This window comes from Meles meles, chromosome 2 (assembly GCF_922984935.1).
Source record: "Meles meles chromosome 2, mMelMel3.1 paternal haplotype, whole genome shotgun sequence".
Taxonomy (NCBI): Eukaryota; Metazoa; Chordata; class Mammalia; order Carnivora; family Mustelidae; genus Meles; species Meles meles.
The window spans coordinates 66,453,598-66,480,606 of NC_060067.1; the positions used below are offsets into that span (position 1 = coordinate 66,453,598).

Below are 27,009 nucleotides of genomic sequence, written 5' to 3' on the forward strand. Positions count from 1 at the left end.
TGTCCCGCTGCATTGGGTGCTTCCAAACCACAGATGTGAACTCGCCCAGATGACCTCTCCCCCTCTCACTGCGGTGGGCTGGGAGTTGAGAACCACAGATTCTGCCCCACCATCGCATGCTACCACAGGGGAGAGGGGCCTACAAGAGAGGAGGGGTTAGCCCCTGGCATGGGTTAGCAGACACAGGGCAGGGGCCTGGTTTCTGGCAGCCCCTGGAGCTCGGTCCTGTCTGCTGTCTCCTGCCATCCTCCAGCCCAATGTGGTCACAGCGGGGAGGGTGCAGCTTCCTGGAGCTGCTCAGGGACCAGAGGGGAAAACGGAGAAGTAGGCCATTGTGAGGTCTCAGCACGGCGAGGGACATTCTCCAGAGTGAGCAGGGGGCCAGCGGCAAGTGACACGGGCCAGCTTGCACCTCCCGAGTTAGCCACAGGTTCGCGGAGGGATCCCAGGCAGGAACCTACCTGCTCTGACCCCTCCTCGTTCTTGGTGCCTCTGCAAGAGAGACAGAGTGATCTAGTCTTTAAGGGTTCTCAAGGAGTCGAGAAGATGGAAGGCCATAGAAGGGCCTCGCACACGAGGGGCCCTTCCCCAACAGACATGCATATAGCACGTGGGCGAAGGTACACTTAGGGACGAGGCAGAACATGGTGGAAGGCCAAGGAGGGGGTCAGCCGGTGGGGAGACCAGCTGGCATTCACTGACTCCACACCCCGCTCCAGAACCGAGCGAGCCCTTGGAGACTCAGAGAGTCTGGTCATCTCTCCATCACATGGGTCATGCTGTTCCCGGGGAGAGGTGGTCTTGGGCTGCCTGTGGTCCATACTGGCTGTCCTGTGGGGCTGGACACATCTGTACCTGGAGGGACTCTTTGCTAACCCCTATCATCCTGTCCCCCCAGGTCCTCGGACTTCGGGACGTCCTACACCAAGCTCACCCTCCAGCCCGGTGTCACCACGGTCATCGACAACTTCTACATTTGCCCTACGAACAAGAGAAAGGTAAGGGACGTGCCAGGACACATTCCCATGCCACATAGCCAGGCTCTGGCACTGGGCTTTCGGCCACAGTGTGTCCCGCGACACCCTTTTGGGTTCCACGGCGGTCTGTCCTGATGACTGTGTTTCGGTGGCCAGCTGTGCCACCGCTGGAAGGCTGTGTGTGCTTGTGCGGGTGCGTTTGTCTTCTCCCGGCCTCACAGACTGCAGCTGGGGCAAAGCGGCAGGGGCTGGTGAGCACTGGGGACAGAGGAAGAACCTCTTGGGTTCGGGGGGTCCTTGGAAGGCAGTCGTGGGCAGTCGCCTTCTTGGGCAGGTGTTTTTATTTGGTCTTGATCTGGCTTTGATTTTCCACTTGAGCTGCACTTCCTGTGTTCTTGGTCTGAGCGTGTCTCCTGACGGCTATGGAATCGGGATCCATGTTCTTCCCAGGTGGCCACTGGCTGCCCGGTTCTGTGAGAAGACCCAACTGCAAACCCGTGCTTGCTTCCCAGCCACCTGGGACCCCAGCACAAGGGCAGAGAGGCCTTGAACGCTTGGCTGCGTCCGGAGAAGCAGCTTGGTGTCACGGGAGGGGACTGACTTGGACGGATCAGGTGCTTCGTGGGAAAGGGGGGGTAACCCCGTTTGGCACAGAGAATCGTGACATCGGAGACTGGAACTCACAGCCTGGTGCTCGCTTGGCGTGAGCCTGGCCCACGGGCACTGATGACTATTCTGGGAACTTAAAACCAAAGGTCAGAGTGACACAGAGCCTGTGACATCCTGGTCTGTCACCAGCCAGAGAGTCCTTAAGTGCCCGGGAAGGGGCCACGTGCAGCCCTGCAGGCTGTGCCTCCCTTTAGAAGGGACATGAGCAGAAGCAGCGATGGAAGGTGTGGAATGGGGTTTTGGAGGCTGTGAAGTCGGGAAGGACTTCACATGGAGGCTGGGTGGACAGTGGTGACAACAGCCAGGGAGGTGTCTCCTCTAAGCCTCAGTTCCCTGGCCTGTAAAGGGGGTTGACAGGAAGGTTAGTGAGATGATGCATGTAGTGGGGGGGGGGGTGCAGCGAAGGGGTTTCTAGGTTGGCTAGGGCCTTTGGGGCAGGCCCCAGGTGACATCTGTGTGGGCCACTGGGCAACATGTGCAGCCCTGGAGGGATGGGGATCCCCAGAGAGCCTCCCCTGCGGGCAGCATGGGGACAGGGAAGCAGGCAGGGGGACGGCGGCATCTCTAACACAAACGGGACCACCTGGCTCAGCAAAGCCCATGAGAGGTCACTTGCTTGTTTAGCCTGGAAATATCGATGGGATTGAAGACTGGGTCTGGTGGTGGCCCGTAGCAGCCCCGGGCTCGGCCAACATTGAAAGAATGGAATGAGGGAATGCAGGGAAACTACAGCGGGTCTGGCTGTATGAGTGGCCTCCAGAGCCCCCTGCACCTGTGAGAGCCTCCCAGCCAACCTGCTCGGGGCCCATGTGCGAGGAGCCTGGGGTACCTTCCTGGGGTTGCTGTGGTCACCCCACCTTTGCACGGAGACCTGGGGGATAGTGTCTGGGCTGGGTGTCCCCGAACTCAGTCTAGCTGTGCCGTGTCCCCCGGCGGGGGTGGGGTGACACCTCCCTGAGGTCCCTCGTGTCTCATCTGTGAAGGGGACTGTAATCTAGGAGCTATCTGACCACTCATGATCGTCACTGTGGGGGGGGGGGGTTGCACACTGCGTCCCAGAGGTGTCCTCTTCCCAGTCCTGGCACCCAGGGCTATGACCTTGCATGGCAAAAGAGACTTGACAAATGCGGTTCATGGTGTTGAAATGTTGTCCTGGTTCTGCAGGTGCGTCCCTGCCATCACGGGGCCTGGAAGCAGGGCAGCAAGTCAGGTGCGAGGCCAGAGGCTGGGGACAGAGGAGGGACAGGTCTAGAAGCTGGAGAGGGCCAGGAGGCATCCCCTCCAGGAGCCTCCAGACAGGAGCGGTCTGCCGACACCTTGGTTTTATCCTTTTGGCCTCCAGACCAGAGGGAGCACATTTTTGTCGTTTGAAGCCATTCGGTTGTGGTAACTTGTTACGGCGGCTCCGGGAACTCACACGGCGTCCACTTAGAGGGTGGACTGTGGGGAGGCCTGCTCCCCTTCTCCCCCTTCCCAGTGCATTGCCCTGCCCACCCACATCCCCTCTGGATGGAATCCACCTCCCCATGGCCCCCCAGGGAAGCCCCCAGGCCCTCCTCCTTCTAAAGCGTGGACCTTGCTGCTGGCTGGACCCCAGACAGGGAAGCCGAGTTACGGATGCAGGCGGGGTCCAGGCTTACAGATGTCTCCAGCCTCTGTTCTGTCTCTGACCTCTCCCACAGAAGCCCCTCACCCCACACACCCCAGGACTGAGCTGACCCTCCCGAAGGCATCGATAAGCCCACTGAGGTACGTGCTAGTCCACGGGACTGGCGTCTGTCTTGGAGGCAGGCAGAGACAGCAGTGACGGCAGCTGCCTTCCTCTGGGTCATGGGAGCTCGGGGGCACCGAGCAGGGTAGACTGGGAGCCCTGGGAACCGAAAGGCAGTCTGGGCACGTGCAAGTGGGCAGGAAGGTAGCCTCGGCGATGACCCCTCTCTCATATTAGGGTTGGGCCTGGGCCTGGGTCCAGCTCCACAGCCCCCCAGCTCCGTGACCTTGCCCAAATTCTGAACCTCTGGTTCCCTGTTTCTCCTTGGTGGAATGGGGGTAACAGTAGTGTCTACACTCTTGGGTTGATGGGATTAAATGAAGGCCTACTTGTCCAGTGCTTAGAGCAGGGCCTGGCTTGAACAAAGCCTCCCCCTCCCCCAACAAGTGTTCCTGGAACCACTGTCCTCAGAAAGAATTGCAGCAGGCCCTCTCCTCACCACCCTCCCGAGACCGTGAGGGTAGGAACCGGTTTTGGGGTGATTCATACTCAATGTAGTGTCAGCTGTCAGCTGGGTCTGTCAGGGAACAAGACCTGGCCCGGGGGACGAGGTCCCCACCAGGTGTCTGTGACAGGTTGCAGGGGTGGAGGTGGGGCGGGGCACTGCCTTCTCCCCACACGTCCCTGTGTCAAAGGAACAAATCATTTGTCTGGGGCTCAAGGTGGCCGGAGCCTCGAAGTCTAGAACATGAAATGTCAGTTTCTCTATCTGAAGAGGTGGGACTAGTACCGAGTGGGGGTGGGGACAGAGCTTGCTGTCTGGAAGGGCACAGCCCACGGAGGCCCCACAGGGCTAGAAGGCAGCCAGCAGAGGACCGAGCTCACCAGCAGGACAACCATGGGCGCTTTAGTCCACTGTCCCTGCCTGCGATCCCGTGTTGTCACGTGGGGTCTAAGAGCTGATCGAGGACTGCACGAGGACTGGGAATACCTGGGATTTGATGGAGGCTGGGGAAGCAGAAGGGCCGGGCCTTCAGAGCTGCCTCCGCAGGACAGGGGCTCCATGTGATGTGGATCTGAAAGCACTGAGGAACAGAAAAGTCCCAGTTGGGGACGAGGGAAGCTGCAGTGACCGGGGAAGGCAGGTAGAGGGAAGAATTGGGGCGTCCTCCACGGGCTGGTCCTCGAACTAATGAAGGAGCATTGTAGGGCACAAGGACAGCCTCGGCAGACCACTTGGTGGAGACTGGATTGTGTTTACCTCTAGGTCCTCAACTGGGGACAGCCCCAAGCACTCAGCAGGGACTCGGGAAATACGGACGCTGTGAGCTGGGCTGGGCTGGGCATGGGGTGCTGTCCTTCAGCGGGAGAGATTTCTACTTCCTACAAAGCAGAATTTTCCTTCCCCGTCTGTGCTGCGTGGTCCCTTCATTTGTGGCTTCTTCATTCTTCCGCTAGCCCCATGGTGGTCATTCCCAGTGTTCCAGGCACTGGGCCAGAAGGGGATGTCAATCATATTCATTTATTGGTGGGGAGGTGGGGCATGACTGAGGGGTTGACGTCACCCCCTCACCCAGCTGGTAGGCAGCAAAGCGTTCACCATTCACCAATGCAGTAAACGTATTGAGTGTCTCCCTGTGCCTGGGTGTGCTAGGTGCGGGAGCAACCTGTGTCTTACCCTGAGCCCCCCAGGCACCCCGCAGCAACATTCTGGGGAGAAGATGGGATTCCCTACATCATTGCAAGCACAGTTCGGCCCACTTTCCTGGAGGCTGGGAATCAGCAGCTCTTGAACGTACCGCAGCCTGCCTGGGCTCGGTCTGATCGTGGCGGAGTCGTGAGACTCTGGGCAGATCCTATTTCTGCTCCAGGCCTCAGTTTCCCCATCCATAAGATGAGGAGTTTGAACTAGAGATCTGCCAAAGCCCTTTCCAGCTCGGATGTTCAGGTCTCTTCTGCTCTCCTCCCAACGGAAGGCATGCCCTGCGGGTGCTGCCCGGGTCATGGGATTACTTTCAAGCTCTGTGCTTTATATTAAAAATTCATGCAAATGTTCATTTTACTCCGTGATGCATCAGGGTTGGTGTGACTACTAAGATGACACACACTCATGCACGTTTTCAACAAAAAGTCTTTGTCAACCTGATGACCCAGAAGAATGCTCCCATTTTAAGTGCCGGGACCCCCTGGCCCAGCCAACACCATGCCCCCCCAACCCCTGCCACTCCCCCCACCCCCCCCCCCCCCGCCCTGTCCTGGGGGATGCGTGGCTTCTGGTTTGAGAGGCACTGGGTTGGGACAAGATGTCCATCAATCCATCCATGTGCTCGTTCTGCTCACTCGCCCGAGACGCTTTGAGGAACTGCCACGTGCCATGCACTCCAGATGGAGAGATGAATCAAAACAAAATCTTGCCTTCGAGAAGCTCCAAGTGTCTCAGAGCCGGAAATCCACTCAGCAGAGGCAGCACCGATAGTGAGAGAGAGAGGGCCCGAGTGTCCGAAGGCCCTTCATGGGTCAGATCCGGTCTAAGGATCTTCACGTGCGTCCTCTCGGATCCTGGCAACAGCTCTGCCAGGTGAGGCTTTGTGTGTCTCGCGGGGGAAGGGACGTGAGGACAAGACGCGTGTGGTGGCCTCCCACACCACCCAGGAGTGGGTCCCCGGGTCAGGGTTTGCGCCCATGCCCAGGTGACCCTTTCCACTTTCTACGGCCCTGCGTGGCCTCTGAGCAGCCTGTCCTGGGGGCCAATGAGGCTGCCGCCCCCCAGCGGGAGGGAAACCTAGGGAGAAGGCGCAGGCCCAGGAGCCGAGTCAGATCTTAGGGCTGCTGTTCAGCCAAGCTCTCTAGACTCGGTGCTCTGCCAGGAGGACAGGACGGCGCTGCCCCTGGCCTTCGAGTCCCCGGCCCGTTGCACCGTGGCCAAGGGGAGGCCCAGGCTCCTTCACTGTTCCACAGCCTGTGCCTCGTCTCCTTCCTCAGGTAATCCCGCAATGTGAAAGGACAAAGGTCACACTTTGTTCTCTACTTGTACAGTTCTGGTCTATTTGTACAGGTCAGCCTTTCTTGCTCCCATGTCAAATTTGGCTCCAGGAGCTCTCTTGCGGTCTGTCTCCCTTCTGTCTGTGTCTCTGCCCTCCACCCGGTTCCTGTGCCTGCTAGCCTATAAACCTGGTCTCTAGCTCTGAGGCCCAACTGGTGTGGAGGCCCCGCCCCTCCCTAGAGTGGAGGCCCCACCCATTCCTGGTGTAGAAGCCCCACCCTGGTGTGGAAGCCATGCCCCTCCCTGGTGTGGAGGCCCCGCCCCTAGCATAGAGCCCCACACCTCCCTAGAGTGGAGAGGCCCTACCCCTCCAGGGTGTAGAAGCCCATTCCTCCCTGCTGTGGTGGCTCCACCCCTTGGAGTGGAGGCCCGCCCCTCCCTTATGTGGAGGCCCCGCCCCTAGCATAGAGCCCTACGCCTCCCCCTCCCTGGTGTAGAAGCCCCTCCCCATGTGGAAGCTCCGCCCCCCTCTCCTGCAGCTGACCACTTGGTGCACCCCTGCCTTGTTTCCTCATCTGGGGCCCCGGCAGGGGGCAGTGGTGGTTGGCTCTCAGGAGGGAGGTCAGGTGAGCCTGGGGTCCTGCAGACACAGCCCCGGCAAACCCTCTCCTGCGCTCACAAAGCGCCCGGGTGGGTAGGTGACCACTGACTGATCAGGCCCAGGTTGGAGGGCAAAAGCCCCGCGCCAGTGTCGCTGCGGGCTGTACCCCATGGGGTCCTCAGATGCCTGCGTGCGGGGTCTCAGGGAGCCCGGGATCTGTAGGTTTAAGGTGTTCTAAGTGGCAACGAGTCAGTTTGTCTCTGTGCTTTGGCCAGCCAGCTCCCTGTTACTCGGGGCCCAAGCGCTGTCAGAGACTGTGTCAGGAGGAAGGGGCCCCGGGCACAGGGTGGGAGATCCCGGGTCCCCTATGTGCCTGCCTCTCTGGGTGTGAACTGGGATTATGACATTGCCCATGTGATGCAGCTAGGCTGCAGGTTAGGTGACATGGGGCAGGACGCAGCCCAGCGCCTGGCCCCGTGGCTGAGACAAAGGCTCAGGGTTCCAGAGCGCCGAGGCGGGTGGTGTCCCTGCCCCGCTGAGCTGGGACCAGGGCATGCAGCACCTTTGGCACAGTGCCTGGTGCACACTGGCGACCCCGAAGGGACTGTATCCGTCCCTCGTGCATGTCTCCCTAGATATGCTCGGGCGTGCGGCTGGCCCCATGCTCTGGAAATACACCATCCTTTGTCGGCTGGGTGGCTCTGACCCTGTTGGGGGACATCAGGGAGAGAGATGCTGAGTCTGAACCTGGGTATGCGGGGATATCCCAGCAGGGACAGGGCCAGAAGACACTTTGGGACCAGGCAGTGCCCCCTACCTTCTGGTATGGGCCGTGGGTGAATGGGGTGCCGTTGCCTGAGATGGGGGCCCTGGGGAGGCGGCAGGCCTCGGGGAGCATGAAGGCCCAGAGGAGGCAGATGGAGTATCTATCCCTAGTGTCCCCCAGTCTCTTAGGGTAAAGTGGGGCTCCCTGGAGGCCCCTTGCTGTCCCTGAACCTCACCCACACCCTCAGCTCAGCTCTCAGGGTGAGCCGGATCCTTCCAGGTCTGTGACTAACGAGGGGAGGGGTGGAAGCCCCTGCCTGGTGGGGAGGCAGTACAGAGAGCGGAGCCTTGCTGGGAACTGGGAGGTGGGCACGGGGCTAAATGGGCTTTGTGTTCCAATCACCAATACTCTCCATTTCCCTTGAGAGCCAGGCATCCTCCTCTGTCCAGAAGAAAAATGGCTCAATTGGGCCTGTTGATGTACAGAGGCTTTTGTCTCAGAAATAGACTGAACCCCTTGCAAGTTCAGCTAATGCGCAGAAAATGACTCCCTCTTAAAGCCCATAGGTGGTTGCAGGAGAGGGGAAAGAAAGGGGCCTCACCTCTTAGAAAGCTGGTCTCCTGGGCCTCTCGGCGCTCTGGAACTGCTGAAACACAGAGGGACAGAGATTCCAGATTTCCTCTGTCTTTGGAAGCAAGTGCATTGTCGAACGCTCCGGGAACCACAGCCCCGAATGAGTGCGTCACCCCACATGGCAAAGGGCCCCTGCAGGTGTGATTACACGGAGAACGGGACATGGGGAACTGTCCTGGCTTGTCTGGGGTACCTGGTGTACTCACAGCAGGCTAGTAAGAGGGAGGCAAGAGGGTTAGAGAAGGGGATGTGTCCCTGGAAGCAGGGGGTGGGGTGTGCAGGTGGGAGAGGGAGGGAGGAAAGGGGCAGGGAAGATAGCCCGCTGTTGGTTGTGATGGTGGAAGGTGCTGGGGGCCAAGGGATGCAGATGACTTGTGGACACTGGAAAATGCAAGGACTTCTGGAAACTTCAGCTGAGCCTATTTGTTAACTTAGCCCATGTAAGACTGATTTTGGACTGAGACCTCCATCCCCAAGAAAGGATGCATGTGTGTTGTTTTAAACCATATGCAGTGCGTGGTTCTTGGCCATGACAACCACAGGAAACTTGTGCAAAGCCAGGGTCCCAGGGCCCTGGAACTCGGGGACCTGGGAACTGCCCTCTGTCTGTGTCCCCATGGAGAGCCGGCCACCATCAGGTTCCAGGGGACCAGGTCGCCTCTCCCCTTCTTGGGTTCTGTTACCATCCATGACCAGAACACACACAGGGTTGCAGGCTTCTCTGGGGAATGGAAGGAGCTTTGCAACATGGGGGCCTGGGCAGAGGATCGTGGGGCAGGCGTGTGTGGACAGGTGTTGGCCCTGTGGTGGCAGTGATGCCAGGTGGAGTAGCACGGGCCCAGGTAGCAGGCATCCCTGGTGGCCCGCGGGAGTGGAAGGTGGGGCTCAGAGCACGGCCATGGGCTCCCACTCCCGTACATCACAGGGAAGATGCAGTTCCCAGAATGAGGCAGCCCTAGGACTGAGCCCCTCGGAGCCCCTCGGAGCCTTGTCTATAAAGCTTGAGTGAGATGCGCTGTGTCCTGTGCACGGATTCGCACACCGAGCCACCGCTGACTCGGTGACCGATGATGATATTGTTGCTGATGTCATTGATCATCATTCTGCCGAACCCACAGAGAAGCTTGGTGCCACAGGTGTCCTCGTCCTGCAGGTGACTGCCTGTGGCTCAGAGAGGCGACGTAGCTTTCACGGTCAGGGTGGCACAGGAGCAGTCTCAGGGCTGGGGCCATGCAGGAGAGGGTTTTTACCCACCCTGCCGCCCTGGCTGTTTGGAGCATTTGGGGAAATCACAGTGAGGCAGAGGGAAGCCATCCAATGTCCTTCATCTGCATATTCTTAGCATTCATTTGTCACTAAACTTCGGCAGTTGTGTTCTTTAATTTTAAAAGGTGCTGACCATGCCCCCTCCTCCCCTCATACAGGAATACCCCGATATCCAGGAATTTGGCAAGTCCTATGGCTTCTCCAAGAAGTATGGCTAGCCTCACCAAGAGAAATTGTCAGATACCAGGGAAGGCATAAGTCAAGGGACTATACCATCTTGGGTACTCCTGTGGGGTACTACTGTGAGGCTGGGGACCTCACCTCCCTCTGAGTCAGTCTGGTTGGAAGTAGGTTTATCCCATCTACCCACTCCAACAGTTGGTCTTCACTCCATGGAGGTCAAGGGAAGGACATGGTGGCCGTTTGAGTTCGGTGGGGAAGAATGGTCTGATGGATCTGTACTGTTGACCTTGGGAATCAGAGGGACAGAGAGGCAGCACCCATGTCACAAAGCAGCTGTCTGTCCTCATAAGGTCTTTGAGGGGCCTTCCATTTCTAGTGTTCTCTGTTCTCATTGTCTACCTTTGATGAACCAGCCACAAGGTCAGTATGCACCCTAACACCCCATGCTGTGTTAGCCAGGACTCCAGGGATTACAGGCAACATAGGTCATTCAGACAAGAAGAGGAACATACTAGCTTATGTCACTGTGATGATCAGGGGTAGGCATGGCTTCAAGCACGGGTTGATCCAGCGCCTCTGTCGGAGACATGGGGCACAGCCTCTCTCCTCCCATCTCTCAGCCAGGCTCTCCTTTGTCTTGGCTTTGGTCTTGGGCATGGTTTTGCTGTTGGGTTGGAATGACCTCTGGGAATATCAGACACACCTGGTCCTTAGCTCCAGGATCTCAGAAAGGAAGGGGTCCTTTTCCCATTAGGTGCTGCACACAGATCCCTCGGAAGGCTCCTGATGTCTGGGTCAGGGTCCCTTTCCTGAAGCAGTCAGGGTGGCCAGAGGGAGCAGACACTCTGATTGGCCAGGCCCCGTCACGTGTCCTCTGGGGGCAGGGTCAGCCCACCCTAATGGAACTGAGTGAGGGAAGGAGACAGGTTCCCTAAGCCAGGCGGGCAAGATTCCCTGAGCAGGGCCAGGTGGGAACAAGGGCAGCCCATGTGCCCACGTCCACCGGCATCTGGAGACACGCCGCCAACCCATATTGCCACTGCTGAGTTTCTTCGAAGTTTGTTGTGAGAGAAAAAATCATTCTTTATTCGAGGAATTTGTTTTGAACTTCAAACTCCGTCTTCTTCCTTCTTTCAGCTCAGCAGCCAGTGTCTATTTTTAGCAAGAAAGAAGGACCTCATCACTAGCCTGCTTTCCCATGGAAGCCTCCCGCCTGGACAGTGGGGGTGCGGGGAGCTCTGGGAGGGGGAGCAGGGAGGGGGTGGGGCTAGCAGGAGGCCCTGAACCTGGCTCACAGCGCTGTCCCTGGCTGGTGGGATGGCTTCGGGGAGAGGAAGACTGAAATGAGTCCTATGCACTAAAGCAGGAATGCACTGGAGGTCAGTTCTGGCAGGGCTGGGGAAGGGCTGCAGGCAATGGGTAATAGCCCTGTTCTTCGTGCCCATGGGGAGTGTGTGTATTTTTGTGTCTCAGGTGTGTATGTTTGCATTTCAAGCAGCCGAGGCTGAAAACGCTGATCCCCAACCACAGTGACTCACCTCACTGTGAGCAGCTGTGGACTGTGTTGGGGGGGGTGCTGGAGTTGAGCGTGCCTGGGGGAGGGGGGCACCTGCGTTCTGGGCCAGCCCCTGTCCTGCCCTGCCCTGCCGGGGGGCTGTCTGCAGAGGACCGCACGTCTGTAGGCAAAGGAAGTACGGGTTCTTGTAAGTCCAAGCTTCTCAGCACCACTGCTTTGTGTGGCCGTGGGTAAAGGCAGGTGGCCGCCACGGGGCTTTGGTGGCCGTCAGCAGAAGCCACTGCAGGCCAGCAGCCACAGAAGGGTTCGATGCTGGAAACCCGTCAGGTAGAGTCAGTAGGAGGAAGGTGACTGGCAAAGGGCAGGAAGCTGGGAGTCTGCAGGGACTTGGCTAACCACACAGCTGCTGTAAGAGGAACCCCAGAGACACCCTCCCTTGTGTCTCTGGTAGATCATGAACTTGCCCCTTTGAAGTCAGGAAACTATTCATTTTTAATTTTTTGAGAGAGAGAAAGAGAGCATGCATAGTGGGGAGGGGCAGAGGGGGGGAGAAAGAAATTTAAGCAGGGTCCATGCCCAGCATGGAGCCAGACGTGGGGCTCGATCTTCCGATCCTGAAATCACGGATCTGAGCAGAAACCAAGAGTCAGATGCTCACTCAACTGAGCCATCCAGGTGCCCCTGAAGGCAGGAACCTTGATGGGTATTTCCAACAGACTGTCCACCCAGGGGGACTGGGTATTCTTCGAAAGGGAGGTGGATCGTCTCACCAAATCAAGGAGGACTGGGTGCCGAGCGACCACACACCCATTACCACGAGGGGGAAACAAAATGTCCATGTGTCTAAGCCCCTTTGTCCATCTGTCTGATAGGATGGTGGGGTATGGTGAATTGGGCAAGGTTTGGGAGGCATGGTGGTCCTGGGTTCAAATCCAGCACTCTGGCTTTCTAGCCAGTGTGTCCCTGAGCCTGTCATGTGACCTCTCTGGACCTTTTGCTTCCCTCTGTGAACCGTGGTGGATGGTAGCAGGCGTGAATGCTTGCTTGCCGTTCACACTCACGCACTGTGGGTGGCTGAAGAAGGCTCCTCCCGGGTGTCTGCGCTCTGAGCCCAGGGAACCTATGAGTGTTACCAGTGCATGGGAGAATAAGTTAGGGATCCTGAGATGGGGTGCTTCTCCTGGGTTATCTGCGTGGGCCTGGATTCTACCCTGGAGCTTCCAGAACGTCCCAACTCTGCTGACACTTTGATTTTAGGCCCCCAAGATTCATTACAGACTCTGACTTGCAGATAGGACATTCGTGCTGTTTAAAGCCAATAAATTTGTGCAGATTTGTTACAGCGGCTGTAGGAAACCAACCCATGCTCGTGGTGCCTACTATCCCCTCCCTATTCCTGCAGAGACTGTCCAGGCACCGTGGTGGAGAGAGGGACCCCACAGCAGGGTCCTGACTTGTATTGCCTCCCTCCTCCCTTTCTCCCTGGGAAGCTTTGGGGGTCTGCAGCCATAGCAGGCTCCACTGAGACGCAAAGGCTCAGGCCCGAGCCCCCATGCCTTCCCAGGGCTGGGGTGTTAATTCAGCAGCTGCTGTCGGGCCTTTGCTTTCCACCCAGGCCGTGACTGCACTTTGCTTTCTCGCTGTGTCTGTTCTGTTTGGAGCGACTTGTTCTAGGCTGTGCTTTTCTCATGGCATGCACGGTCACGCCAACCACTGGGGACTTGGCCTGTCTTTCTGGCTACCTTGTTCCTGGAAGTTCTGGTCACCCCATTGATTGCTTTTAGCTTGCCTGGATGGAGGTGTAAGCAACAGGACTGCCATTCTCAAGGGCAAGTAACTGATGTCGCTGGTCCCGCTCATCCATCAACACCCCTTCCTTTTCCCACCCAACTCTGTAATTGGGATCCTCTGGCCAGATCTCCACAGGGCCTGTCCTTCCAGCCTCGTTTGGCAGGTGCATAGGAGGCCCTCCTCCATCTTGGCATCCACCCCTTTGTGCCACCAATAGAAGTAAGACCCTCGAGGGTCCTGCCACGGCGAGAAGCAAAGTCCAGAAGGGGAGACAGACAGGAAAACAGGTGGTTCTGACACAGAGTAGGTCACGGAGCTGGACCTCTGGGTAACAGAGGTCTAGTGACCTATGGAGAGGCCCTGAGGGGAGGCAGCAGAGAGCCCACCGAGGGGGGATGGCTCCCACAGCTGCCTCTAGCTGGGTGGGCTTGCCATCCCCACCCTGGTGGTAGGGCTGAGTTCCCAGCGTCCCCACCCAGACCTTGGCCGTTGCACAGTGTGGTGCTCATCTGAGGCAGCCCCACCCTGAGCTTTTCGTGGAATGACTTTCATGTTAGTTTCACAAAAAAAAAAAAAAAAAAGGAAAAAAAAAAGAAAGAAACTGATGTGCGCCTCCTGGCCGGCTCCCAGTTTGTGAAAGGAGACTGTGATTAGGTATATGAATAAATTGTAATACACAGATAATACTGACATGTAATTACTCGGGTATAAGAGAATAATTACACGGGTAATTATGCTCTGTAATTGTCGGTGTTCTTAATGGCTGGGGGCGCCCCAGCCATGTTCCACGTAGGCCATAAACAGACACCCGAGCACGGGGCCACGATACGGATTCTAACTGTCATGTAATTAGAGAATAATTAAGTAGTTATTTGTCCCATCTAAATCAGCCATTATGTGTCCTCCAAAGTCCTGCTCTACTTTTTAATAGAGGAGGAAGGACAGCTCCCTGAGAGAAAGGGAGAAGCGGTGGGTGGGGAGGGGGCTGGTGGGACCGAAGCTTGAATACGAGACCCCGGGAACCTGAATGTCAACCGTGGGACCACATCGGGGCAGGAGGAAGCAGAGGGGCAGGAAAAGCATAACCACCATGTGGGAGTGAGCCTAGGGCATTCTTGCTAACAGGGTAGGGGCTCGAGATGCAGGGATGACCGTGAGATCAAAGGTGCCAGCCAGAGATGGAGGGGGAAGGGGATGGCGAGCACATCTGGGGACCCCGGGCGTTTCCGGACCAGAACCTGGGACAGACGAGCAGGAGAGGCTGTCAAGACGGGCCTGCGCCTGAGGTGGCAGAGGGGCCCCCAGGAAGCCGAACACACATCCCAAATTTTCTTTCTCTGCTTGTCACGGGAAGAGGACCTTGTAATACCTCGCTGAAAAGAAAAATGATCTGTGAAGAGAGGAAGATCAGGCCAGTACAGTCATGTCTCTGGTATGAAATTTCAAAATAGTAAGATGGACTCTGGTGTCTGCGGGAAAGACAGGCTCTTCAGGTCTGACGTCCGACGCAGCTGTCGTGTGTCATTTTGGGGAACACCAGGGCATCTTCAGAGAGCAGAATGTCCTCCGTTATACAGCCAACTTCCTGTGTGAAAGGAGAAGCCTTTGAAAAGATGTTGTGGCAGCAGAGAAACAGATCTCACGCAGTGCTGGGGAGGCAGAGAAGGCCTGGCAGGGAGGCAGGAGGGAGGACCACGGCCAGACACACCTGTTGTCACAAAGTGGATAAAACCAAAGGCATGTGTGGAAAACAACTCTTTGGAAAGGCAAGCTTCTCGTGCAAACGCTGGTTAATGTAACTAAAGCCTGCGATGTGGGGAGAGGGGAAGAGACGGATGAGGGTGGGAAGGAAGCTTCTCCAGACATAGAGGAAAGTAAAAAGATACCACTTGGTTCCTTCCTTCAGCAGTCAGAGAAAATATAAATTGAAGACTATTTTTAGGAAACTTTGAATGATCTCTAGCTAAATCCAGTTAGGCTCATTGCCGTGTGCTGGAGGAGGGAGGAGAGCCATGGGGCCAAAACACAAGCACTCGGAACAGCGAGGAAGTGTGGAGAACAGGGGACAAGTGTTAGACACAGACCACTCCTGACCTAATGTGGAAGCTGCCTTCTTGCCTTTGATGTTCTAGTGAGGGAGGGAGCAGGGCGACGGGCGCCAAAGAGGGACTGCCCCTTTTGAAAAATAGCCTGGAGGTTCTCTCCTGTTCTGTGCCTGATGCCAAGGGTTGAACGTTGTGAACTCCAGGTGCTTTGCAAAACGTGAACTGGGAGGGTTATTTCATTGTGAGTGGGTAGGGCCACGGAGAAGTGTAGAGCGCATGAGTGAGAGACAGTATGCTGCCTCTGAGCGGTTAGGAGAGGGGACTCCCCCTCACCCAGACACACCACATCTTCTCCACGCTGACCCACCTGACACGCCGCTCTCTAAGAGTATTTTTCCTAGGAGGGGGCTTTGGTGCTGAATGTTCCACCATCAAGGTTTCAAGTCCCAAAGTAAATTTAGCAAATGCCTCTGAAGTAGTTAGAGGTAGACTATTTTTTTTTAAAGATTTTTTTTTTTTTTAATTTGACAGAGATCACAAGTAGGCAGAGAGGCAGGCAGAGAGAGAGAGAGAAGAGGAAGCAGGCTCCCTGCTGAGCAGAGAGCCCGATGCAGGGCTCAATCCCAGGACCCTGGGATCATGACCTGAGCCGAAGGCAGAGGCTTTAACTCACTGAGTGACCCAGGCACTCCAGAGGTAGACCGTTTAGAATATGGGGACATAGGAAGATGAAAGAGATGTCCGTCTTGTCCTCGGGGCACTTTTTAAAAATGAAATGATTAAATGTTATGGAGACGTATTTAAGGAGAAGCCAGTAAATGAAGACGATACTGTTAATGAGTGGGGGAGGAAACCAACTTGGTGAAGAAGTCAGTTCTTTTCAAATTTACCTGCAGACAGTGTAATTCAACATTAAATGCCAATGGCTTCGGGGTGGTTTTGTTTGAACTTGATGAGCCGAAAGTGTGTATCAGAGGGCAGGGACCAAGGATAACCGAAGCAGGCCTAAAGAACAAGCTGGATACCTTGCTTTTACGGGAACACATCAAGAATTACCACATGAGGGGCGCCTGAGTTGCTCAGTGTTAACCCAAGCCTCTGCCTTGGCCTCAGGTCATGATCTCTGGGTCCTGGGCTCGAGCCCCACATAGGGCTCTCTGCTCAGCAGGGAACCTACTTCCCCCTCTCTCTCTGCCTGCCTCTCTGCCTACTTGTGATCTCTCTCTCTCTCTCTCTCTCTGTCAAATGAATAAATAAAATATTAAAAAAAAAAAAGAAAAGAAAAGAATTCCTACACGATTGGCATCCTTGGAAAGACAAGTTGACCAGAGGAACCAAATCAAGGGCCTGAAGACAGACCCGACTTTAGGTAGCGCTGGTCACTGGGCAAAGGAAGGACTATTTTCAACAGTGATTCACTTGGAAATAAAAGAGAAGGGACCCCTCTCTGGCCTCATAGCAACTTATTCCAGATGGATTAAACACTCGTGTGAAAGGCACAGCCACAAAACTTTTAGAAGACAAAGCAGGAGAATATTTTAATGACCTTGTTATAAGGAAGGATCTCTTCCGCAAGACAAAGATCAAATGTTGAAGAGAAGATGGAACAACTTGTGTTAATTACTCCTGTATGGCTTGTGGCTACCTCAGGGCACTTTGGGCACCTGACAGAGACATGAGGATTTTAAGTGAAAGGCTGATGTAGAGATTCGCAGAGAACTCTGGGAGCCCAGAGGAAGGATATCACACTAAGAGAGACACTGTGTGGGCTGAGCTGGCCATGCAAGGGAAAGTGGGAAGGGCAGGTGGTAGGGCAGGGGTGCTTGAGAAAGGGATGGAGGCAAAAAAACGTACTGGTGTGAGGACAGGTATGTGGGACTGGTATGAAGGGAGAGGTGTGAAGTTACCTGGTGAAGGACAGGTGTGAAGGGACGTGTGTGAGAGACTGGTGTGAGGGAATGGGTGAGAGACAGGTTTGAGGGAATGGGTGAGGGACTGGTGTAAGGGACTGGGTAAGAGGGACTGGTGTGAAGTGATGGGTGTGAAGAGACTGGTATGAAGGGACTGGGTGAGGGACAGGTGTGAAAGTACCTGGTGAGGGACATGTGTGAAGGGACATGTGTGAAGGGACAGGGTGAAGGGACAGGTATGAGGGACTGATATGAAAGAGACGGTGTGAGGGACTGGCATAAAGGGACTGGTGTGAGGGACTAGTGGGGGACTGGTGAGGGACTAGTGTGAGGGACTGGGTGAGTGACTGGTGTGGAGCGAATAGTAAGAGGGACTGGTGTGAAAGGACAGGTATGAAGAGATTGGTGTGAAGGTACCTGGTGAGAGACATGTGTAGGGATTGGTATGAAAGGATTGATGTGAAGGACTGGGTGAGTGATTAGTTTGAAGGGACAGGTATGAAAGGACAGGTGTGAAGGGACAGGTATGAAGTTACCTGTTAAGGGATAGGTGTGAAGGGACTGGTGCAAGGTACTGGGTGAGAAACTGGTGTGAGGGACCAGTGTGAGGGACATGTGTATAGGGACAAGTGTGAAGGGACTTGTGTGAAGGGACAGGTGCGAAGGACTGTGTAAGGAACTGGTATGAGGGACAGATGTGGAGGGACAGATGTAAATGGACTGGTGTAAAGGGACAGGTGTGAGGGACTGGGATGAGGGACCGGTGTGGAGGGACAGGTGTAAAGGGACTGGTGTGAGGGAGTGTGTGAAGGGACTGGTGTGAAGCTACCTGGTGAAGGAAGGACAGGTGTAAAGGGACTGGTGTGAGGGACTGGGTGAGGGACTGGTGAGTAAGGGCTGGTGTGAGGGACTGGGTGAGGGACTGGTGAGTAAGGGCTAGTGTGAGGGACTGGTGAGTAAGGGCTGGTGTGAGGGACTGGTGTGAAGGGACTGGTATGAGGGCCTGGGTGAGGGACTGGTGAGTAAGGGCTGGTGGGAGGGACACAAGCTGGGATCTTGAGGGGCTGCGGCATGAGGCTCAGGTGAAATGCACTGAAGTCATCACCGCCTTTGACTCCCTGGAAGCCATGACTCAGACGGACATTTTGTTGGCTAAGCACTCACGGATGCCGGGAGCAGCACCGTCCAGGTGGGGGTGCTTGTTTAGGCCTCTCCTGGAACCCCGAGTTCAGATCTCATATACGCAGATGACCTCCAAGGACCTCTTCAGGGTAAACACCCCCGTGTATGAAAGTGATGGTAATTGCATGAGATGGATCATTCCAGAACCTCCGGCTGTGTGAGTGTGTTGCTATTAAACTGTCTCGTTTTAACGGCCACTTTCCTAGGGAGCAGTTTGGCTCCATCCCCCTCAAAATTATCTGCAGATGACTTCCTGTGGGCAGCGTTCTGATGGCACTTCCCGGGGGTGCCTTTATCCCCGCTGCAGCCCCCTGCCCGCCTGAGGGAACCGCCAGGGCCCAGGATGGCACCTGATACCCCCACCAGCTGTGCGGACAGGCCGTGAGGAGGGTCCGATCACCACCTGGTGTCAACATTTGGGAAGAAGCATCCAGTTTTCTATCACCCGCACAACTCTTGAAACAGATGCCATCCATGCTCTTGCTCCGGCAAGGGAAAGTGGCCTTGCCCCAGACATGTGTGGGATTCAAAGCCTGGGTGGGTGGAGGAAACACACCCAGCATTAGGGGAATGCAGAGTTTTAAAAGTCAGTCTGGGAGGGGTTCGTGGGAGGTTTTCCCTGCAGAAGTGACACTTGAGTCCCAGTCTAAAGGTAGGGGTTGTATAGGTGAGAACCTCGGAGAAGACAGCAGGTGCAAAGGGGCATGGGCTGGAGATGCTCGGAGGGGAAGCCAGTGTGGTGGCAGGCAGCTGAGGCAGAAAGGAATAGATGAGGAAGGTTTGCATTAGCATGGCAAGTGTCCATCGCTAAAGGGTGCATCTGAGGAGGGTAAGGGGCCCTGGGCAGAGCCTGTGTATTACACATGCACTGACACCTTCACACTCAACACCTGAGGTGGGGATATGGGAAGCCAGCAAAGAGCTTCCAACAGAGGATGAACCCTGGGGTTGTATATCAGAAGGTTAAATGGTGGAACAGGAGGAGGCCCAGTTGGGGGCCTCTGCCATCCAGGTGAGAGGTGACAGAGGTCTGGACTGTGGTGGATGGGGTTCAGCAATGGGGAGAGTAGTTATCCCTTGGGAGGGGGAGGCAATAGGCGTAGGGTGTGTTTGTGGTACAGAGTGCCCTGAGACATCCAGGTGGGGTGCAGGCATGTAGTCATGTGACTGGGGAGCCTGATCGAGGGGCCAGGCTACACCCACTCCTGTGGCCCTTGTCAGCTAGAGCCTGGGACAGAGGACTTCTCCCTGAGGGGACGTGGAAGCAGGAAGAGAAGGGGGCCTTGCTCCTAGACACTGTGCAAAGGCAGAGGGCACAGGCCCAGTGCTACCTAGTAGGAAATCTGCACAAAGTCCAGTTCTCACAAGAAGACTCAAGATATGATCTAGAATAAGCAGTCAACTAGGCTCTAGAATTTGCTGTCTCTCCATCCATCCATCCATCCATCCATCCATCCATCCATCCATAGATCCATCCATCCTTCCATCCCCATCCATCCATCCATCCATCCCCATCCATCCATCCATCCATCCATCCATAGATCCATCCATCCTTCCATCCCCATCCATCCATCCATCCTTCCATCCCCATCCATCCATCCATCCATCCCCATCCATCCATCCATCCATCCATCCATAGATCCATCCATCCTTCCATCCCCATCCATCCATCCATCCTTCCATCCCCATCCATCCATCCATCCATCCCCATCCATCCATCCATCCATCCATCCATAGATCAATCCATCCTTCCATCCCCATCCATCCCCATCCATCCATCCATCCATCCCCATCCATCCATCCCCATCCATCCATCCATCCATCCATCCATAGATCAATCCATCCTTCCATCCCCATCCATCCCCATCCATCCATCCATCCATCCCCATCCATCCATCCCCATCCATCCATCCATCCCCATCCATCCATCCATCCATCCATCCATCCATCCAACCATCCATCCATCCATAGATCCATCCATCCTTCCATCCCCATCCATCCATCCCCATCCATCCATCCTTCCATCTCCATCCATCCCCATCCATCCATCCATCCATCCATCCATCCATCCATCCATAGATCCATCCATCCTTCCATCCCCATCCATCCCCATCCATCCATCCATCCATCCCCATCCATCCATCCATCCATCCCCATCCATCCATCCCCATCCATCCATCCATCCCCATCCATCCATCCATCCCCATCCATCCATCCATCCATCCATCCATCCATCCATAGATCCATCCATCCATCCATCCCCATCCATCCATCCATCCCCATCCATCCATCCATCCATCCATAGATCCATCCATCCTTCCATCCCCATCCATCCCCATCCATCCAACCATCTATCCATCCATCCATCCACCCACCCACCCACCCATCCATCCATCTGTCCTCTCTTCCTTCCTTCCATCCACCCTTTCTCCCACTTCATCTGTGCCAGGCACACCACTGGGGCACCCTTTGCTCTGTGGGGAGACAAGTGTGCAAACTTCACAAACAAGGAGGGCAGGTTTCACAATGCACATGCCTCCTGTGGGGACACAGAGGGGGTGGGGGGCAGTTTAGTCCACCTTGTCTGTTGGGAAAGTGATTGGATAAGAGGCTTCCCAGGTAAAGGACCGCTCATCAGGAGTGTGAAGGATCCGTGGGAGGTGGTACTCAGTATCCCCTGGGCGAGGTGTGATGCTCAGCGTGGGTCTGGCTCAGTTGGGCAGGGATAACCAGGAGCAGAGAACAGTCTGGCATGAATTTACCAATTGTTCATACATAAGGAACTTGGTGCTTCCAAAGTACTAGCAGGGACTTGAAACTGTATATTAAACTTCTCATTTACATCCTTACAGCCATTCATTTGTCTAGTTCAAACAACCACCAATGAACCAATCTCTCATTAATCAAACGTTCTTCCTAGAAGGTGCCTGAGGCCATTCCATCTTCCTCTTAAAAGGATCTTAGATTCATTGCGCCATTGCCTGGGGTGGGGGAGGGAGGTGCAGTTCAAATTGTTTCTGTCTCTGAGCCTCAATCACTTCATCTGTGAGCTGGGGTTGCTGACACCGTGGTGAATTCTGGCTCCCAGTGACAACGTTAGGAAAAGGCTGTGAAGACCGTCTGCTTTAGAGGCAGTGCGGGGATTCATTGCTCTGTATCACACTTATTAAGTAGATGGAGATTAATCACCGAGCATGGAGACTGTGAATTGGATTAACTGCTCTGGGCTAGATTCTATTATCATAAGGATAATCATTTGTTCATCCAATGAATATTTACCAAGTGCTTTTCCTGTGTCAAGCACCTTTAAAAAGGGTCTGTCCTCCTCTATGGGAGCCATTGGAAGCATTTTGCTTTCCAGATGTCTCTGGGGAATGCACTCCGGGCACGGCAGATCCCTGGCAGGACCTGATGGTGGGGGCTGAGACGGCAGGCATGAGCCCTCCTTCCTCCCCCCCACCTTGCAATAACCTCACTGGGGGAGGGATGTTGCCAGGAGCACAGAGGCTGGAATCCATGTGAAGAGTGGCCGCTGTCTGCCTCAGTCAAGGCTGTAAGTGCTTTGTATCCGTTAACACCTTTCATGACACAGCACCCATTTTGCAGATGAGGAAAATTAGGCTCACAGATCACATTTTCCCATCGTCTTGAAGCAGCTGAGAAATGGAGCCAGAAACAGCCAGATCAGTGCCGCAGCAGAGCCTCTGAGGTCTCCTGAATGCGGATACACTTGGGAACATGTAGGTTCCAGAATGTGCCCTCCTTCCAGCCATCCTTCTACCCTGTGCCTCCACCCCTGCAGTAGTGGGTGTTAGGGAAGGAAGGGAGCTGCCCGCCACTTCTCCAGGGCTGTCCTGGGTGCTGTGATCCCTCTCTTTTAATGGCCAAGGTGACAGAAACACTTAAACAGGAGACGGATGGACAAACAAGTGTGTTTGGGAAACATTTCTTTAGACCGGACTCTTTCTACCATGACATTACGGACATTCGGGCTGGATTCTGGGTTGTGGGGGAGTGGGCTTGTTAGCAGCATCCCCATTGGATGCCTGGCACCTCTCCCCCCAGTTGTGATAACCAGAAATATGTCCGAACATTGCCAATGTCCCGGGGAGCAAAACCATCCTCAGTTAGAACCAGAGCTGAGGGAGCCCCAGGGGCATTGTCCCCTCCTAATCGAAAGGGGAAGGATCTTCTGAGAGCCACAGGGACATCCCAGCTACCTGGGCCTGGCGCCGTGACCTGGGGCATTTGACAATGCGACCAGCATGAGCGAACACAAAGGCAGCGTCTATCCTGGGTTGGGCAGCTTTGGGTCTGGCCCAGGAGGCTGGCTTGCACACCTGCTCAGAGCCCCCAGCCGGAAGCCTGTGCTGGGGCCTCTGGCTTCCCCCCCTGAGCCCACCCCCTCGAGTCCCTGGGCTGGCTGTCCTTGCCCCTTCACTTGGCCTAATCCCAAGGGCCCTTTCCATGTTCCTCTGACCCTACTCTGCCTACAGCAGCCCCAAGCCACCAAATGTCATTCCTCCTTACTCCTAATGTCAGTTTTCCTGGCCTCTGTGCATTTTGAACCACATCTCCCTCTGTGTCTTGCTTTTCCAGTGGTGTCATGGGGAAGGGGGTCTCTGGGCCGCTCTGCTTTCAGACCTCACTGTCCCAGGCAGGTGTTCCCTCTGTCTATAAGGGGCTCTTCTCTTCTCCCCTTGCTGAACTCTGCTTTGCCCTCAAAGCACAGCTTGCATGACACTCTCCAGGGGGGCTTGTCATCCCTGTGCTTGCCTAGCATACCAGGCTCTGTTGGTTTTTGTTCAGGACCCCTCCTGCAGCCCTGCGAGTGCCCTACAGATCTGGCTGGGCCTGGTTCCTCTCTGGTCTGAATATCTGAATATCTCAGGGCTTGGCCTGGTTTTGGAGTTGGACTTAGGTGATGTCATGCTGCCTATGGTCTGGGGAACACTCTACACCACTGTCCTGCCCCGTGGTGATGTGGGCACCACGAGAGGGACAGACAGAGGAGAGGGCATCCCCAGAAGATGCTGGAGTCCTCACAGTGAAGGACCCTGCAGGACTTCCTGGTGACCAGGCCCCAAGTGGTGGTGCGGGCACTCTTGGACAGGCAGAGGCCCTGAGGAAAGCATCAGCAGAAGCCCAGATGGGGTGATCACTCCCCTTCCTGGATTTAAGGGGTTGCAGGGAGTGGCACTGAATTTTGAGGTCCTGGGTTCAAACCCACTGTGCAATCTTGGACAGCTCCTGTCCCTCCCTGGGCCTCAGTGTCCTCATGTATAACATGAGGTTGCCAGAAATACCCCCCCCCCCCCGCTTCAGTTGGTCATAGGGGATGGGGGAGAGCTGCCCCACAGGGCTCAGCACAACAGCTCGTACCCCGTGCCCACTCCTGAATCTCCATCACCAGCACCGGTCACGGGGTCCATCCCATGGCTGTGCTGGGGAGGGCCAGGGGCAGATGTATGGAGGCGGGACTCAATTCCCATCTGTTCTATTTGGGAAGCAGGTACAAGCCCACCTGGAACTGTCCTTTAGATAGATGTTGGTGATGTGCCCATTGGACCCAAGGCAGGGAGGCTGCTGTGGAGGCTGTGGCTGGAATTCCAGGGCCATGCAAGTCTGACAAATGCTCCCACGCTTGCAGCTCTGAGCAGGAGACATGCCGGCCGCTGAGCCACCAGAATGGCTTGTAATTACCTTCATTGATCTGTTTGTTCTGTTTCACTCATCCCTGTCCATGGTGGCTGGGGCTGGGGTGCTTCAAAGCCTGTCCAGGGTTTGGCAGTCTGTATTTACTCCCCTCCTGTAAGGAGCCACCAAGAACACACCACATTCAGGGAGTGGGGGTGGAGAAGGTGATGGATTGATTTTTCTCCTGAAAGGTAATTTCTGGGGAATTCTTTGCCTGGAGGTAGGGTGGTGGGTGGGAAGACAGAAGACAGACTCTGCTGTTGTCAGACGGTGCTGTCTCCTCTCCCTGGTGGCCTGCCTGGGCGACTGGACCTCCCAACTTTCAGCCCCCTGGGGTGCTTTTTCCCTGGGCCATCGGGAAGAGTGGCAGAGAGAATGCAGGGACAGGGCTCCCCCCACCCTGACCCTGTCCTGGGCACAGCCAGGTGCAAAGGGAGGTGAGGAAGCCACGGGGGCTCTGGGCACGTGCCACCTGGCTGTGGTGGCCGCTCCAAGCCCGAGACCCTCCCCATCACTTCCTCACACCCGCTGCAGAGCTGAGAAGTACATGGAGGTGTCACTCTTCTTTGGAACTTAGTCCTTTTAGGACTGCATAATGGGGTCCATTAGCATGTTGATAACACTGCTAATCTCTGAGAGGTAGATCCTATTTCCCCACCCACGGGGGCAGGTGTGCTGCTTTGATCAGTCCAGAAATTGAGGTTTGCCAAGCAAGACGCAAATGGAGAATTCTAGTTAGTGGCTTCAAAGAGCGAGACTGTGTTAGCTTTGGGGATGGTAATTAATGGGCAGCAGCAGTGGCGGTGGGGGGGGGGGTGCCTAGACTTGAACACAGACTCTTTCTGTGCCTGGCCGCCTTCCCTACCCACCCCATGAGCCATTTGGATGTCACCGCATCCCCAAAGCCTTCCCAGATGGCCTCAGGCCATTCCAGCTCCATCTCCCACCCAGCCCAGGGGTCTCCCGAAAGCCGGTGTCCAGGAACACCTCCTCTGGGCTCCCACAGCAGCTTCTCCCTGTGGGGCCTGGGACCAAAATGCGGGCCACATGCCACTTTGTGCAAACCCACCCTGTTTTTGATACGGTCACATGGGGCCACTGGGGCCTGGAGTGGGAGCATCCCATGAATCTCAGGCCAGGCAGGTCCCCAGCCCAGGTAGGATCCCAGGACTAAACTACACACAAAGAGAGCTCTTGGAATTAGGTCCGTTCATGCATTCACTCATTCCTCCAACAACTGTTTCTACAGGACTTTACTGATCTGCACAAGGCACTGTGGTGGGTCCTGTGACTTCACTCCTAGCCCAGGGAACTGACAACCCAGGGTTGGAGCAGGCATCGAGGGAATGATCACTTGATTAATTACAGATAACTATGGATTCTAATTAATTATCACCAACTGTTCATTGTTCTTGGTTACTGCTATGATGGTGTTGAAGAGGAGGTCACGCTGTCTGGGCAAAGTTTCCGGGGTGCGGGGAGGTGGGGGCGAGTTTTCCCACCTCATCCAGCTTTTGGTGATGTCAGCAAACCTTGGCTTGTGGCCCCATCTCTCCAGGCCCTGCCTCGGTCCTCACATGGCTTTCTCCTCTATGTGTGTCTGGGTCCAAATTTACCTGTTCCTCTAAGGACACAGCAATGATAAGGGCCACCCTGTTCCAGGGTGACAACATCTCCATCGGTCACGTCGGCAAAGACCCTGTTTCCAAATAAGATCACATCGTGAGGCTGCAGAAAGGATGTGAATTTTAAGGGGCACTGTCTTACCCAAGACATAATCCTTTAAAAATATAAAAAGAATTCTTAGTTGCTCAGCCAAAACAGACCAAGGGCAAGGTCCAGCCTGCAAAAGGCAGTTTGCCAGGCTCTGGTCTAGACAAACAGAATGCCGTGGATGGGAGCCCTTCCTTCTGCACAGGTGTGTGTGTGGGGGGGGGGGGTTGAGGGATGAGACTACAGGGTAGGGAGGCGAGAGGGGTGGGCACCAAGGCAGGGCAGGCTTGGATGTGCAGGGCTCCTTCTCCTTTCTTTATGCGGTGATGAAGCAAGTAGTTTCTGCGTCCTGTAGGTCAGAACTTCCTTCCCTTCCTATTAGATGGGCAATCCTTCCAAAGGTGGAGAAGCACGCACCCCAGAACCCCAGCATTTGGAAGGGAGACTGACGCCCTCTGCCTCTTCTTACATACTCCCACTAATAGAGGGCTCACTGCCTTGGATGTAGAGCTTGGCTGGGGAGTTCTAGCTAATGCAGAGAACACTTATTCCCTCTCCCCGCACAAACATGACCCCAGAGATAAACACTGCTTGTTTACCTCTGTGCACATACGTGTCCCAGGCCCCAAAACATTCCAGTCATTTATGTAACTTTGTGACTACGGAAGGCTCCACTGCTTTTGACTATCGCTAAGCTACACAAAGTGGGAACAATTTGACTAAAATATAAACAACCTAATTTCGGTGAAATGGCACTTGTTAGAAATTACTTTATGAAACATAAAATGTCAGGTTAATTTATTCAATAACATGTTTCTCTGGCTTTTTTCCCCAAGCTGGGTGTTTCTTTTTGCCTTAGCACAAAGTAACCAGCCACAGAGAGCTCGTAGGCTGCTTGTTGGTGGGGGATGAGAGATCCTTGTCCCTAGCTTCTCCGAGACCTTGGTGGCTGGGCTGTGTCCGGCTGTGGTGTGGGCCGTGGGGCTGCAGGCTAGGCATCCGTCTCTACCCCCTGAGTGTCCAGCTGCGGCTGGGATGCAGGCTAGTCTCACAACTGAGGCCGTTTGCCCCCCTGGGAGACAGAGATTATTCTGTCCCCTGCTTTGGGTGGCTTGAGCCCAAAAGGAGATGACAGCATGTAAAATCTCGAGGTGTGGTTGCTTAAACAGAGTCGGTAAAGGAGAGCTCAGTAAAGGCTCTCCTTAAATGTTTTTGGTTTGGTGTTAGCAGATGATTGATTAACCTTCTAATGGTAGGAATAATGATTTCTTTTCATTGCTGGGCCTGGGGGCTGTGGAGCTGTCTTCAGCATGAAGGGGGCCCTCAGTAAGCACCCGGTGAATGAGCAGAGCGCTGTGGGAAAACC

At 55.3% G+C, this 27,009-nt stretch overlaps 1 protein-coding gene across 1 annotated transcript in view; it reads left to right on the forward strand.

Moving 5' to 3' along the window:
- SORCS2 (sortilin related VPS10 domain containing receptor 2) overlaps nt 1-27,009 on the forward strand; it is a 432,949-nt gene that overhangs the window by 255,677 nt on the left and 150,263 nt on the right. Inside the window, exon 3 of the mRNA XM_045998356.1 lies at nt 899-998. Coding sequence (XP_045854312.1) covers nt 899-998 — 100 coding nt within the window. The remainder of the gene's footprint in view (nt 1-898; nt 999-27,009) is intronic.